Source organism: Phocoena sinus, chromosome 3, assembly GCF_008692025.1.
Source record: "Phocoena sinus isolate mPhoSin1 chromosome 3, mPhoSin1.pri, whole genome shotgun sequence".
Lineage (NCBI taxonomy): Eukaryota > Metazoa > Chordata > Mammalia > Artiodactyla > Phocoenidae > Phocoena > Phocoena sinus.
Window position 1 is genome coordinate 144,526,726 of NC_045765.1, and position 16,952 is coordinate 144,543,677.

Genomic DNA, 16,952 nt, shown 5'->3' on the forward strand with positions numbered 1-16,952 from the left:
GAAAGCTACGTGATATTTACTTGAATAAATATTCATTTTACTGAGATGTGGGTTTCTTGAGGGCAATAATTATGTTTTCTTTATATCTGTTTGCTTGCCAGGCCTCCATAGAGTTAATAATTGTACGTGTATGAATTATTAGTGATAGGAACCCTGGCCAAATTTGTGTATATATATAAGCAGTTGCTAGAAGGAGACTAAGGTAAATCTGTGAATCCAAATGTCAGATTACAGCAGCCAACAGCCTCAGCTAAAGAAACAAATAGCAGATGGCATTTATTATTTGTCTTAAAAAATAAAGAAATAGTTCATGTGGGGAAAAAGCAGCAGTGGTTGTTCTGGCGTTGCTCTCATTGAGACATCATTTCATTCTTTCACAAAAGAGAAAAGATAGACTTCGAAGTGACATCCCTGGGAAAGTCTTTCAAAGGCAGGCTGTGAAAGGGGCAGCTGTAGAAATTGCTCCTAAGGTCAACCCAAGAGATGATTTTAGTGCTCTCTGTCATCAAGTAGTGTGAAGTTTCTGGAAAAACCCAGAACATGCTTGATTCTAAGCTAAGGATTCAGAATGAACTGAAGAAGCAGTGGTCAATAACAGAGATTAAGAACGGCCATATTGTACCATAGCTCTTTTTTCTTTAAAAGTTTGCTCTAGACCAGCGCTTCTCAACATTTTTTATTTGCGGGTCCATCAGAAAAAACGTCCTTTGTGAAGTGTACTGGAAGGGATTTGGAGTCACAGATGGGGCTGCTCACAGCCACAGGTGACTGGTCTAGGGACTCTAGCTGCCCCAGGCCCTATCCTGCTGCTCTGAGAAGTGAGGATGTCCATATCTCATGGGCCCGCAGCGGTAAATCTCTGGCAAGACCAAGTGGAGGCTTCTGCAGAGAAAGGACTTGTGATAGACACTGCGATTTCCCTCCCTTTTCCCTCAAAACAGAGCCACGGTTTTATTCAGGAAAACAACTTACACAGCTAAAGTCTACAATTCCCAGCTTCCCAATCTGCTAGGTATGGCCATGTGACTGAATTCTGACTAATAAGGCATAAGCAGAAATGTTATATGGGGCTTCTGGGAAGGCTCGTATAAGGAGCGATTTCAGATTGGATGTCCACTTTTTGCCTCTCCTCCTTCCTGATATTGGAACGTGGGCCAAATGGCCGGAGCCTTGGAAGCTATCTCTTATTTGCGAATGTGACTTTGAAGACAGAAACCACACATCAGGACAGTGCAACGAAAAGGAAGGCTCAGTCCTCGTTGACCTTGGAGCAGCAACACATGCCCTGGGCTGCTTACCTTCTGATTTCTATTGATATTATAGGAGAGAGAAGTAAATACCCATCTAATTTAACCCACTCTGGTTTCGGGGTTTCTAAGCTAACTGATAGAGAGGGCTAGGGTTCAGGTTGGGTTGGGAAGGCAATGAGGATGAGGGTGAATATTTGTACAGGAAGGATCTTTAAAACACTGAACCACAGACAGGGCAAGGACACTATTGAATCAAAATGGATGCTGGTACAGGGACTGGGAGACACTGCTGTGCTTGGTGTTGATTCTGGTTGCTAAACTGTGTGGAAATCGAGGCGTCCCAAGAAAGGGGTGGGCTGCGGGGCTGCAGAGAATACCATTCACGAAAAGCAACAGAGTGTTTCAATATTTTAAGATAGTCATTCTGGTGGACACAGTTTGTTTATCACTCCGGAACATGTGGCTGGGGAGATGAGCGAAAGAGTTGGAAGAAGTGGAGTGGTTTCATGGGCCAAGGTCAAGGGTGGGCGTGGCGGGGGTCAGGTGGCAGCTGCATGGGGGAGTAGGCTTGGGCTGTGGTTATTTTAGGAGTGAGGTGAGCACTGATGAATATGGGGAGGGCTCAGAGTAGGACATCAGGAGTTTCTGCAGTGGGAAGGGGGAAAGGCGATTAATGTATACATTCTTCATTCTGCTTCACTTTCCTTTCACACTTGACTTCCTCACCACTTCTCCTTCTAGCTCATTCTTATTCCTCCTCATTTGACTCTATTCCCTCTCCTCAAAGGTATTAATATGGAACTGAAGTATATAATTCATGTATATTTTTCTTCTTTAAGAGATTTATCTCCTATTATATAAAACATAAAGGAGAAGAGTTTAGATAGTTTCCATGAAAAAAAATGCAGAGAAATTCAAGCTGTTCCTATATGTGTAGTCCCTAATCAATTATTTTCTGTGAGTCAATGACCCCTAATAGGAAACAAAAGGGGAGAAGATCTTTATCTTTAGGAAAAAGAAGCCCATTAACCAGGCACTTTCTGTAAAGAACTCATTGAACTGTTTTAGTGACATTCAGTCAACAAACTCATTCAACAACTTTTTACTGCTGGTCCCTGTGCTAAATGCTGAGGATGCAACATGACAGCAACCAAACTAGAGTCTAATAATGGCTTTTTTGTGACAAATGTAAATTAATAGTAACTTGAAAAAATGTTAGTGAGTGTTTAAAAAATATGTGTGAACTTACAAGGGTAAGTATAACACAGAAAAATAAATTAACCTCACATCTCATAATAGCCACTTTCCCTTTTGATTTTACAAAAATTGTTAATGAACAACTAATCTGAATCTTAGCTCATTTATCTTCCTTAATATACGCTCTTAATGAAGATTCTACAAGGTGAAAATATCTTTGGAACAGCTATTTCAGGTAAACTATTTCTAAATATTCAAAAGTTAGAGTAGAACAGAATGCAGTTTTGTGGTTACTGAGATAATTTGCATCCCACCTTTCTTTTGCTTGGAGATCCTTTTTTATTAATGCTTCAAACTTCTTAATCTCATTGGCCACATCCTTTAAAGGAAATTCATTATCAGTTTTTCACCTCTAAAAAACATTGAAAATTTTCATTTACCGCATTCATTCAAACGTACCAAGTGACATGCATTACTAATTCAAGCTAATTAGGAAGCAAGATCTGAAAAGCTACATTCTAGAATATTTTTCTATTCTGATCTGTTACTTTTAGACTAGGCTAAATATATATAAAAGAAGGTGAAAACTGCCTAACCCGAATCATTCAGTTCACAAGTCTAGCTCTGACAGTACATCAAAGGGCATTTAATGAGAATAAAGATTACCTTTATTCAGTCAGGACGTGCATTGTTAATTACAATTCTTTTAAATGAGAATAAGCATTTTTTTGGACATAAATATTTCTTTTTTTTTTTTTTTGCAGTACGCGGGCCTCTCACTGCTGTGGCCTCTCCCGTTGCGGAGCACAGGCTCTGGACGCGCAGGCTCAGTGGCCATGGCTTACGGGCCCAGCCACTCTGCGGCAGGTGGGATCTTCCCGGACCGGGCCACGAACCCGTGTCCCCTGCATCGGCAGGCGGACTCTCAACCACTGTGCCACCAGGGAAGCCTTGACATAAATATTTCTTTAAAATCATCTTGAGTGTTTTAAACATTTAAGGTTGTGCAACCTTACTTACACTATTAATTTGCTCTCTGAAAATTAATTTTAGCTAATCCTCTGCCTACTGCAAATCCTTATTAATAAGCTTTAATCAACCCAGGGAAACATGAGAATTAAATACTTTTACTAAAATGGGGTCAGAGAAAAAGCCTCTGTGGGTAGTACTTTTTAGAATCTAACTATAGGATTTTTTAATATTAAAAAAATGTGAATTAATATAAAATGCAATGGGTGTAGAAATCAGAGAGACCTCTCAATCTCTGCTTTAACAGCACTGTGTACTTGGGTAAAACATGTCAGTTTTCTGAGTCTCATTTTCCTTATCTAAAAAATGGGGAAAATAATACCCTACTTAGAGAATTATTTACAAATTAAAGATGATGTGAAGTGCCCAACCCACAACCTGGCATATAGCAGATGATCAATAAATGGTAGTCATTAATCTTTTTTCTTAAGGGAGAGAATATCCCTAACAATCATTATAGTAGTATACAGTGTAGATTGCAGGAATTATTATCAAAATGTAGTATTGTTCCCTTGTGAAATATAATGAGATTATATCCTATTGGAATGATTGACAGCTGGTATGGTCTAGTAAAATATCAATAGTGTAAGTATCTTAAATTTAAATATGATGAGAGCAAGCAAGTTGCTTAACATCTCTAGGATTCATAGAAAGACAGTGCAGCATGGGGAGGAGGTATTGAGGAAAAGCAAATAGTAGGAATGGCACACGCATGGTATGGGTACCTGGACTGGCCCCTGTTGTACCCATGGGTATCATGACCCATTACAACTATGCCACTCTGGCATAGTTTGTTAGTAACCACAGAATCCACAACACAGGAGCCGCACAGATTCTGTCATTTAATAGAATTTGCCATCCCTGTCCTAAAGCTACATTCTCTGTTTCTGAACAAATAACTATAAAATGGATTGGATATGCATATGGTGGAGGAATTTTAAATAAGAAGGGACAATAACAGAAGTAATTCAAAAAGGAAGTAGGGAGTTCAGGGAAGTCTCTATATGTTTTAGGGAAAGATCATCCTTTCATTAAGATAAACACAACACATTATTAAAGGGTTATCACTTACCTCTGCCTCTGTTTTCTTTTTCAACATTTTTTGAGTGTCAAGTGCTTTCAGAATACGGTTTGATGCGGGTTTAGGAATCTGTATGATAGCTGCTTGGATTTTAGCCATTATTTCATTTTGTCGTCTTCTGCTCAAGCGTTCCTAAATATCCCATACACGTTAGTTTAGTTATTCAGTTCATCAGAATAATATGCAATGTTATACACTCACAGGTACACAGATACACAAATTTTCCATTGAAATTTTCGGAACTCAGTAATTAACCAATGGACTGGGTGTTACAACTGTGTAATGTTAGGAAGCAAGTGTCAATATAACTTATTTTGAAAAGTATGATATTGAAACACAATTTTGGAATCCCCAAATTATGCCGATCAAATGTGTGTATTTTCATTCTGGGTAGCAACCCTCCCCCATATCACTAAAGCATCTGAAGCATTCATTTCTACCAGACAACTTAAAAAGAGGTCAAGTTGTCCCACTGTTCCAAAGAATGGCAGTTCTAGTTCTTAGCCGCAGGGAGATGCGACCATCAGCAAAGGTGGAGACAGAGAAAGGGGAAAAGTGAGGGAGAGAAAGGTGAGAGCAGGCAGAGCATGAGGCTTATACCAGGAACTGGCAGCTCGGGCTGGATTCATGCTTATGCAATGCGTAATATAGACGTAAGTGGCAAACAATATACTATGCACTAATGAGTTTCTGGAAAAATTGTTCTATAAAACCTTTTAGATTTTAAAAGATCTTTGTTCTTCCTGGAGTTTTTGAAATTTTTCAAGTTTCTCAAAATACATGTGGACAAGATCTTTGTTCGTGTGTTTATATTGTTCTTGAAACCTATGTGTAACCTGCATCAGATTGAAATCAGTTTGACGTGGTATCAGGTTTCTATGTCTCTAACTGAAGAAAGCATTTCAAGAAGATTCCATTATTAGAGAAAAAGGAGTATATTGTCATTATAAGCACACATAAAATTTGCCTTCAGAATAAAATTTCTATGAATTACTACTGTTGATGGCTAAAGCAAATTCAAGTCTCATACCAATCACTCACACCCTTAATTGATGTAAGGACAATAAAAATGCATGATATATGCTTTTATAATTAAACTTTTTGCCCTGAGTTTAATTTTCAATGAATGGTATTTGTATCCTTACAAATACATTTTCATAAAAATAATTTATAAAACCAATTTCAACATAAAAGAGATAATATAAGAAGCTAGATTCTTTCCATTACTTAAGCCACTTCCTAGTAAAAAGTGAAGAAATAATGAAAACTTCCAGGCCACCGGCAATGAGGGTACAATAGTAAAAGAAAATGAACTCTCAGTGATGATTGTGAAGTGGGACACAGAGCAATGGCTAACGTATTTAACTAAAACTTTTATATTCGAAAGTAATCTACTTAGAAGCTGATGACTTACTAAAAAAATTTTTTTAAATGGTACCATTGCTCAAACCATTCTTGGTCCTTCTTTTCTAAAACTGCCTCAGTAGATACTGACACTTACTCAGAAGATCAGTTAAGGCCCTGTGAGCTGTCTTTAAGCACTTACACACACCTCTGCTCTTTTCACTGTTAAAAATGTCCTGGCCTCCATCTTCACAGTGGCAACGAACATGTAAGGTCCTTCAACAACCTACCACCCCACTTCAACATATATATATATATATTTTTTCTTCTTCAACTTAATTCTATTTCCCCCCAGCCCAGGAAATATCCATTGAGCCATCAAATAGCCTGCTGTTAAATGTGTGGAGTCAGAGTGCCTAGGTTTGAGGTTTAGCTCTGCTACCTACTAGCTTCATGAAGTTGAGCAAGTTACCTAATCTCTCTCAGTTTCATCATCTGTAAAATGGGAATACTAAAAGTACCTATCTCATAAGATGGTTGTGAAGGTCAAATGAGATAATATACATAAAGCACCTGGAACAGGGCCTGGCATCTCACTATGTATGTTCAATAAATTTTCATCATTATCGATATTAATATGTAATAGACACCTGCATCTTCTTCCATCTATATCAAAGAAAAAGGCATCTCTACTTTTTTCATAAGATATCTCCTCCTTCATCTGAACCATTGATTCATTCTTCCTCTTTTCTTCCCCAGAGGGTCTCCTTCCACTTGGGTCCTCACACCACTCATCACCTGCCACTGATTCTTTTTCTCAACTGCCAAGTTGTCCCAGTCTCCATGTCCATAAAATGAACAAATAATCTCATACTTCTGTTGAGCTTCTCCCCTGCAGCTGCTGTTATTCTCTCTTCCCCTTTATCTCCACGTGTCTTGAAAGAATAGTCTATGCTCCATTCTTCCTCATCTCCACTGCAATCCATACCACTCTGCTGAAACATTTTTCTCTCCCCAAAATGTAAGCTCTAAGAGAACTGGGGGTTTTCCTGTACTACTCACTTCTGAGTGCCTGACATAAAGTAGGAGCCCAACAGATCTTTGTTCAATAAATGAGTAATTGACTTGGGAAAGTCACCATGGCCAACATTAAACCCAATGATTTTTTGTTTGGACTCAGCTCCACAGCACTTGTAGCACTTGTTTACACTGACTGTTTTATACTTTACAAAGAATTTTCTTATATATTGTTTTTCTTGAAGTTACCAAAAAACCTAACTCTCAGGCAGGTAGAGATAAACATCCTTGTTTTTACAGCTGGAAAAAGTGAGACTGAGACTGTTCCAGGGACTGACCCAAAGTTAACCAGCTTGCACGTGAAGGAAGCAGGATGAGATACTAAGTTACTGACTTTCAGCCTAATCTAATTTCTAGCTTTCTGTGGGTGCTGAGTTCATTCTGCTACCAGACTCATAAGGGTGTCCACCAAGAGTAGACAAATCTAAAAGTGGAAGTAGCTCTCACATTTATTGTCACTGTTGCTTCATAAATTAAATTTTAAAATTTAATTATTTTCATTTATTTTTATGCACTACATCAGTACAGTACTCCCCATTATCCTACAGACCTGGAAAAGTTAATGGCCTTCACTTATCGTAAGGAAACAGCACAGGAACTACAGAGATTTGTCAACTAAAGAGTTGTATCAAATAATCAAGAGACACTTAATGAGTATTTGCAACGTTGAAAGCATTGTACTAGGCGTATTTCTTGAACTTGAGGAACTAAAAATCTTGTGAGGCCATATGACAGATAAATCATGAAAGGTAGTCAATACTATCAGCAACAGGAGGTTAACAGCAAAGAGTAACAATTACCTGTGCCCTATGAGCTCCGCAGAAAGAGTCCATGTATACTGGGAAGGCTGCACAGAGTAGACGGAGGAAAGTTTGGGGGAAGCGGAGAGAGGAGAAGGGTGAGCTTGGGTGGTAGAGAGGGAAGAGCAGAAATATACAAGTCCTATTCAAGGACAGGCTGCCAATCAATGCAGAAGAAAGACTTTATGCTGAGGTTTATGAAGAAATGAAGTTAGAAAGACAGAATGAGACTCTTTAGTGAAAGAACTTGGATGCTAGTCTAATTTGGTGACAAGATTATTTGTAAATTAGCAAGGTTTCTGTGCAGAAGAAACCAACAAAAGTGGAACTGAGGGCAGATTCACCTAGCGGTTGATTAACCTCCAGTAGGAAGCCTGAAGAGCGGTTGATTAACCTCCAGTAGGAAGCCTAAAGATAGGAAGCCGCATTCGTAGGTTACTGCAGTAGCTCAGCAGGAGGTCTGAGCAGATAGGATGGGGTAGACATGGAAAAGAGAGGAGCGGGCACAAAAGGCACTGGGAATTTAGGAGCAAACAGTTGATAAGTTATTGGCAATTGGTGGATAGGATGGAGAGAGGCATCAAAAATGGATAAATGAATTGAAAATATTAATATAAAATAAAACCCAAATATGGCCAATAACATACATCAGGGACATATATGCCTGATGGGGCTTCTTTGAGAATGCAACATCACTGCTGTGTCACTTTACCAAGCTTTATATTGTGATATGCTTATAATGTTTCTCTATGTACTTACATCTTGAAAAGTCTCGCTTTTCATGTTTTGAACTTTTGTATTTGTCAGGGGTTGCATGGTTTGCATTTCCACTCCAGTCAGCACACTTTTCTTTTTTCTCTGGAGAGCAATGTACAATTGATATAAGAGCTTTGTGGCTGCCCCAGGCTTTTCTGTGATGATATTGTGGGCCATGCTCTGATCAAACTGCACACCCAGAAGGTGAAGTGTGGGCTCCAAGCGAGAAAAATTATTAAGTTTGGCACTTGACATCCTAGGCATTAAAATATTTTACATAATTAGACACTGAAATAAAGCAAACAACAAATAACAGAGGTATTACCATGATCCCATATTATGAATTATCCCATGTTCTTTTAAATATATCAATCCTCTCTAAAACCACTTAATCATGCAGATACATTGAGATTTTGTGTATTGTCTTAACTCCATGCATTTATTTCTCTTGAATGGCTAAACTAAAACCCATTAATTTCATATACTCTTCTACTTAAATAGATGCTAGAATTTCTGCAAGAAGTCAGTACAAAAACATAACTAAATGCCTTCTTCTAAATGGAAAAACTTAACTATCGTTTTGAAAAATATTTTACTCAGAAGACAAAATTGCAATTTAAATGTCCATTTCTTTAAGTGATGTCATTGCTAGAACCTGAAAATAACCTTATTTTCAGTTGCAGTGACAACTTTCACAGTAATCCCCTCAGGCACTATCAGAAATATTTAATTAAATAACATTAGCTATACAACTAAATTAGTTACGTAATCTTCACTGTACACTTCATATTACTTCTTCAAGAATCGCTAAAGACTTTCTAAAATATATGTATTATTGAATCACCTATCATCAAATTAGGCTCACATTTTAGAAGAAATTCATTAATTCATTTATTAATTTACTCTCTCAACTATACCAATAATTTGTTTAATTTAATAAATTTTTATAAATTTATTAAAGTCTTACAAAGATAAGACACCCTGCCCTTTAGGAGTTCATAGTGGGAAAACAGATGAATAACAAGTAGTGATAAATTGATGCAACGGTTGTAATAGAGGTCTCAAATGACCTAGGGCTGTCAATAAGCCTGTGAATCCAGTGGCAGAAAGAAAGCAAAAGATGTTAGATGCATTTTCACTTTTGTGCCTCTCTGCGGCCAAACTGAATGCAAATGTCAATTTTAACCACTGGTCTATTTTTTCCTTACTTTAACTTCCAAAATCTCAGTGACATTCTTTGATGGAAAAAATACACTGAATATACTTAAATATAAGTCAAAGTCACATCCTCTCCCTGAAAAAAAGATGATACTTTAGAACAGAGGGAGTTGGTGGAATTTCTAATATTATAGGGTTACTCACTCAATAACTTCATTTTGGACTATAATATTATTTGGGAAAGATACAATGACCTTTAATGACCTCAACTGAATGTTTAGAAGCTGAAAGAGATCACTTAGCACTTCTTTTTAAAATTTATTTATTTATTTATTTTTGGCTGCATTGGGTCTTTGTTGCTGCGTGCAGGCTTTCTCTAGTTGCAGTGAGTGGGGGCTACTCTTCATTGCGGTGCGTGGGCTTCTCTTGCTGCGGAGCATAGGCTCTAGGCATGCAAGCTTCAGTAGTTGTTGCACGTGGGCTCAGTAGTTGTGGCTCGTGGACTCTGGAGCACAGGCTCAGTAGTTATGACGCACGGGCTTAGTTGCTCTGCGGCATGTGGGATCCTTCCGGACCAGGGATCGAACCTGTGTCCCCTGCCCTGGCAAGCAGATTCTTAACCACTGAGCCACCAGGGAAGCCCAATTAGCACTTCTTAAACTTTATATACTGTTCCTAGTATATTATTTCTCAAGAGATAGCTCTCAAGCAGTGGTTCTAAACCTTTTTTTTAAATCACATATACCAGCCTCTGGAAATCTGATGAGAGCTATGAAACCTTTTCCACAGGAAAGAAAACACACATTCATGCAGATACACAAAATGTGTATACAATTTGCTGGTATTTGTGAACCTCCTAAAATCTAGTCTAAAAGTACCTGTTAGCTGCCAAGGATGTGGATCTGGGGAAATATAGGAATGATTTATAAATATAAATAAGGAGCCAGTATCATGGAAAGGCCAATGTCAACAAATGTAGTGACACAAGACACTGAATTCCTTTTTCAGTTCTGTGGTATAACTTATCGTATTTCCTATTTCCTCTATTTGGTTAAGTATATTCAGTGTGGCATACCACATCAACCAAACTTTGAATGAAATATTTTAAATTGATAAAGAGAAACAGATCTTAGAGGGGATAAGAAGAGATAAGAAATGCTACAAGGTAATCTTATCAACAAAAAGGGTAAAACATTGTTTTAGGTCTTCTCATGTCATGTTCAGTTTTGCAATTTGTTCCCCCACAAATGACCTTACAGTTTGAGATAACAAACACTGGACTAAAATGATTAGGGTACAGCAGACCATGTTTTGAAGAGTCTTATTGTGACAGAGGATGGTCAAATCAAAGACCTGCGTTCACATTCCTTGGACGGGCACCTGGCATCCCCTTTTGATCTTCCATCTCAGTTCATCATTTCATGTCCTTCCTATCCTAGGAGTCCTGTATGCCTTGTCCACTACACTTACTTGGAAAGATATGGCCTGAGAGCCACTTTTCAGAGATTTTGCCTGGGTCATAACCTTGGGCTTCAGAGGTTAGAGGCACCATAATTCGGGAGGGAGAATCCAAAAACAAACACTATTCATTTCCAAATTTTATCAAAATTTAGCCCTGTACCCAATAAAAGTGAAGAACACTTCCCCTCCTCTTTCTTGTATTACACAACCCCCAGAATGCAGTGTAGCCTGCTAACACTAGGGTTCAGTGACACAGTAGGCTTTAAAATGGCTTTTACGGTCTGGCCGAAGTGTCCAGGTGTAATAGTATTTCCCTCTGGAAGCTTTTAATATATACTCTAAATTTCCAACCAAAATTTTGGGAATATAACTGGTGTGTAAATTGGTGGAGTCCACTCTTGTTACAGTATATGCTCAATCAGTATAACATGATAATCAACAGTTGTTTTTGAACCCAGAGAATCCACTGGGACATCTTTGCTCTGAAGACATAGCATATGATGTAAATGATGACACCCGAGGGGATAAGGAATGTATTCTGGGGAAAGTCTTCTCCCTCTCTACTTGCAGTCCTTATTTGCCAAGGGATTATCAATCTCCTGTCCTCCTTGCCACCTGGTGATGGAATACATCTCACAAGGTAATTAGAAGCTGCCCTCCCAAGGGATATCCATGTTCCTTTACTTTTTATTCTTTTAACTAATCTGCTCATTTTTCACCCTCTGAGATGGACTAAAGATATCCCAAAACAGAATTCTTTCAGAGTTAGATGAGTTATTCTTAGGATTAAGTAATACCCAAAGCAAATAACTTCTAATTATTAGCAACATAGATTTAGTTTACTGTTAACATTTTAGACTAAAGACCCTAGAAAATATTACACAAAAATCCCCAAATCATGAGCTCTGGCACTAGCTAGCTGTCTAAAACACAGGCTTTACAAAGAAGAGTCCTTTTCCCCACTAAATACACTATTACAAAGGTCATATCCACAGATTTACTAATTCTTGCCTTCTTTAAAATACCACGTGCCCTGGAAAAAATGTGGGTTGTTCTAGGAACTAAAGATGGATAGTATTTGGTTGTCAGGACAAGTAGGTCCCTCTCCCCATGTTAAGAAAGGTAATGACTCAGTGGAACAGAAAGTGAGTCCTTTGCAGTGAGTGAAAGGCAGCACTGCTACACGTGATAATACTCAGGGCACACTCCTGTGCAGGGGCGGGGCAACACCTGGCATGAGGTTGTTTTATCCGAAAAGGGGCTTCTTCTTCTTTGCACAGAGGTCTCTCTGTTCACTAAGACCTGTGTCTTCACGGTTACCTCCAACCATATGGGGTCCCTATCTCCATTTCACACAAAGGCCTTTCATGGCCTGGCTAACAAGAGCCAACTAAGTGCACGTGAAATACTGCACGCATGATCCGATCAGTATGGTTCTTTAAGTTTTCTGTACCGAACCAGATATACTTTATGAAATCACTCATTTATTTAATAGAGAAACATTACTGTGTGCCTGCTATGGTCCAGGGACAATGCCTGGAGCACAGAGAATAAACATACTATGCAACTTTGAGCAACTTTGCAGTCTAGTTAAGGAGTAAACATTCATATATTCATTATCAAACATTATTTGGGCTCCTTCACGTGGCAGTAACTCTGATAAGAACTGACATATAAATAAATAATTATAACTTAATGTAATAAAAAAAAAGGGATGTCCAAAGTGTTATTAAAACAAAGAGAAATAAACAAAGAGGGAAAGAAACTTAAATCTGCTAGGACACCAAACTCAGTTTAGAGAAGGGGTAGATTTTTAGCTGGATCTTAAGGATGAATAAGAGTTTCTCATGGTGGAAGTGAAGGACGAATGTTAACATGCAAAATTGCAAGGCATAACAAAAACACATGACATGTTTGTGGACCAAAGCAGTTTATGTTAGGGCTCCAGACCGGTGGAAAATGCGGCTGGAAAGGTGGATGAGGGTCACACAGGGAAGCATTTTGTAAGACAGGCCTTGAGAAACAGAAACTGGAATATCTAAAGTTTCTTAAGCTGATGGGGAAACCACACTTAAAAATGTGGGTGTAGAGCTCTATCTGCCTACGGAGAAGTTCAAACAAGGTGTCTAAATGCAGAATTTATCAGGATATGCAGCCATTCATTAGTTCAAAAAACATTTACTGAAAGCTGAACATGTGCCAGGCCTGTGGTGGCCCTGGGGATGCAAAGAAAAATAACTCATACCCATAACTTTAAGGCACTTGAACGTACAATGTGCAACGTGAAAGAGACACAAAAAAAGAAACTGACAACAAAGTGACCAGTGTTATAATAAGTAAATGTACAAGATAACTTTATAACTTTCATAAAGGGATAATAAGCAACAACAACAACAAAGGGTTGGAAACCTGGTTACATGCAGACCATCACAAATCAATCTGGTCATATGAGAACTTGTGAGAAAGCAAAAGGAGAAAAGAAGGGCATAGACACTGACTTAGCTACCCTGGAAATCTTATACCTTAGAGGCTGATCCTGGCTTCCACTGGAGGGGAGGAAATTAAGGTAGAAGCAGAGTGGGCACAGGGCTAGGAGCTCAGGCAGAGGAGGCAGTCAGGGCTAAGCTGTGAAGGACCGTGTATCCCTTGCCCTTGAGGAAGAGATGTGAGACACGGGGTGTAGGGTATGTATTAGAATGTTACCCAGTACCCTATAAGCTTAAGAAATTGTCTGGGATTAGCAACAGACGCTTATTTGGCATGAAAATGTATTTCCAATCCATGGCTCCTCTTGTATTATACTATTATTACCTGTACAACTAGCATAATCTGGATTGTGAAAGAATGACTCACCTCTAGAATGGAGGTACCAGATTCTTTTGCCTTAAAGTCTTGCGACATAGGTACTGCTCAATGGAAGCCTACTATTCCAAGCAACCAAAAGCTAAGAAATACTTGAGTGGGAAATATCAGGTTAAAACATGGAGATGGAGCAGGATGTCAGGAATGGTAGAGCAAGGACCTCCAAAAATCCATTCCTCCATAAAGGCAATAATAAAACTGACAAAAATTATGAAAATCAACTTTTTCATAACTCCAGAAATTATCCAAAGGCTTGTAACAATCTAAGAAACATTTATTTAAGAAAAAACTTAATCTCAGTTAAAACAGAGAGCTTTTGATCATTTTAACTTGCACTATTCCCATTCCCTTCTCCCCGGCTCTACAGTAGACTTGCAACAATAGGAGCTGTAAAAACCAGCAGCCTAGCAGCCATCAGAGAGGACAAACAGGTTTCAACCTTCTCAAAAAGTCCTATCCTCAGGACGTTGTCATTATTTGATATTTTTTAGAGCTCAATCACTGAAAGAAGACTTATTCCCAGGGTATTAGTGAAAAACAATCAGAGGCAATTGTTTAAGATCACAGCTACCTAAGGCAGTGATACCACTGGAGCAAATAAGAGTCTACTCAAAAACTTAAAAAGAAGATATAAGAATAAAATATCCATTGGGCACTTTGAAAAGCTCTGACATATTCCTGGAGATCTAGAGGGCCATATGCATGTGTAGGAATGTTTGGATAAGCAGGAAAGACAGAAGGAGGCCCAAATCTCTCACCTCTGGCTGATCTTGAGGTCCTGTACAAACAGGAAGTAAAGGCTAAGGCAGGGTTGTAAACTGTGAAAGCATTGGAGACACCTCAAGAGACTCATAGTCTCTCAGTCAGGAAAGATTTATCAGTTTAAGATATTTAAAAATATCTCTGTTCATTTGCTGAGCTCTGTTCATTCGCTCTATTCACTAAGCTAACCAAGCAGAGTCTTCAGCTGCTGTACACAACAAGGAATACAGACTTTCCAAAATTAGTCCAAGAGAGTCATTAAACAAACAAGAAGCAGCAGCAACAATCACAAACCATGGGAAGGTGGGATAATCTGAGCTAACTCGTATTATTTTAAATGTCTATTTTCAACAATTACGAGACACACAGAGAAAAAGGAAAGTATGGTCCATATATAGGGGGAAAAAAGGTCAATAGAAACTCTCTGAGGAAGCCCAGATGCTGAATTTATTAGACAAAGACCTTAAGTCAGCTATTATAAATGTTAAAACAACTAAAACAATCCATTTTTTAACCATTAAAAAAGAAAGTATGAGAACAACATCTCAACAAAAATAGAATATCAATAAGGAAATCGAAATTATAACAATAAGAACCAAGTGGAATTCTAAGGTTGAAAAGTACAATAACTGAAATGTAAAAATTCACTAGAATAGCTCAACAGGAGATTTGAGTTGTCAGAAGAAAGAATTGGTACACTCATAGATAGATCAACTGAAATTATTTATAGGAGAAACAGAAAGGAAAAAGAATGAAGAAAAATGAACAGAATCTCAAAACACATAAACTCATTCTAATCATGAGAAAAAATATCAGGCAAATTCCAACTGAGGAGCAATGTACAAAATACCTGACCAGTTATTAATTTTTCTAAACTGTAAAGATTATCAAAAACAAGGAAAGTCTGAGAAAGTGTCTCAGCCAAGAAGAATCTAAGGAGACATGGCTATAAAATATAATGTGGTATCCTGGTGAGATACTGGAACAAAAAAGACATTAGATAAAAATTACAACAAATCTTTGGTACAAAATGTACCATATGAATATAAGATGGTAGCAGTAGGGGGAACTGGATATGAACAATATGGGAACTCTCTGTATTATCTTTGCAATTTTTCTGTAAATCTAAAACTGTTCAAAATAAGAAGTTTATTTTTAAAAATCAACAAAGCCTCAGAAACCTGTGGGATACTGTCAAGTATACCAACATACACATAGTGGGAGTCCCAGAAGGAGAAAAGAAAGAAATGGGCAGAAAGAACTTTTGGAGAAATGATGGGTGAAAGCTTCACAAATTTGATAAAACACAGGACTGCAGGAATACAGAAGGTATTAAAATGGGGCCCATCTAGAGATGAGGGCTTGCTGCAACCTTATAACTTTCTCTTCTTTGTACTCCTGGGACTATGAAGTATGTATATGTGAGGAAGCAGCAATTTCCATACCAATGGATGCTTGGCTGGTTTAGGGGAATCTTGTGGTAAATGATTCTTTAATGTTTACTTTGGGCTAAAACCATCCAAATGCCAAAGGAATTGACCTTTTTTAAAGTAAGGAATAATCTCACTAACCTGCTTTCTGAAAATTCTGCAAAATCATCCTGAAGTGCAAACTTGTGCAAAACTTCTCCAATTAGATAGCCATTGGAAAATGCCTTTGCAAATGACTTGGGACCTGAATTTTAGAACGTGGAGATTAAAAAAGTAAATATAATGTTGTACATAGAGTTTATATATTTTCATTATGTACACATAGAGTAAAAATTCATAATTTAACTTGAACTCAAAATGCCATGAAAATACTTCTAAAAACATCTTGTAATAACCAAATGAAAATATTGAAGTTTAACCGTAGACATCTTATAAAGAACCCTGAATAAATGTAGATCAGTAGTTGATAACATATGACATTTTGAAGGAAAAGAAAACTTTTGATCAAACCAAACAAAACACAACCAATAAAACATATAACCTTAGATCTAAAAACAAACCCTCAATATATTTTATAATATTATACTCTAATACCTTAGTTATCAGTAAAACCTGTGGATGATGATTTCATATTCTGGCCAGGTAAGGTACAATCTAACTTCTTTAAACCTCAAAACTTAATTTTAACCATTTTGCAATGGAAATTTTACAGAAATTATCTGCACCTTCTTAAATAAAGCCTGCT

The 16,952-nt window shown here is 37.8% G+C and overlaps 1 protein-coding gene across 1 annotated transcript in view; it reads right to left on the reverse strand.

Moving 5' to 3' along the window:
- The window catches only part of SPEF2 (sperm flagellar 2), a 171,259-nt gene that overhangs the window by 143,468 nt on the left and 10,839 nt on the right, over positions 1-16,952 (reverse strand). The window contains 5 exon segments of the mRNA XM_032629118.1: positions 2,762-2,826; positions 4,549-4,689; positions 5,271-5,441; positions 8,538-8,790; positions 16,349-16,451. Coding sequence (XP_032485009.1) covers positions 2,762-2,826; positions 4,549-4,689; positions 5,271-5,441; positions 8,538-8,790; positions 16,349-16,451 — 733 coding nt within the window.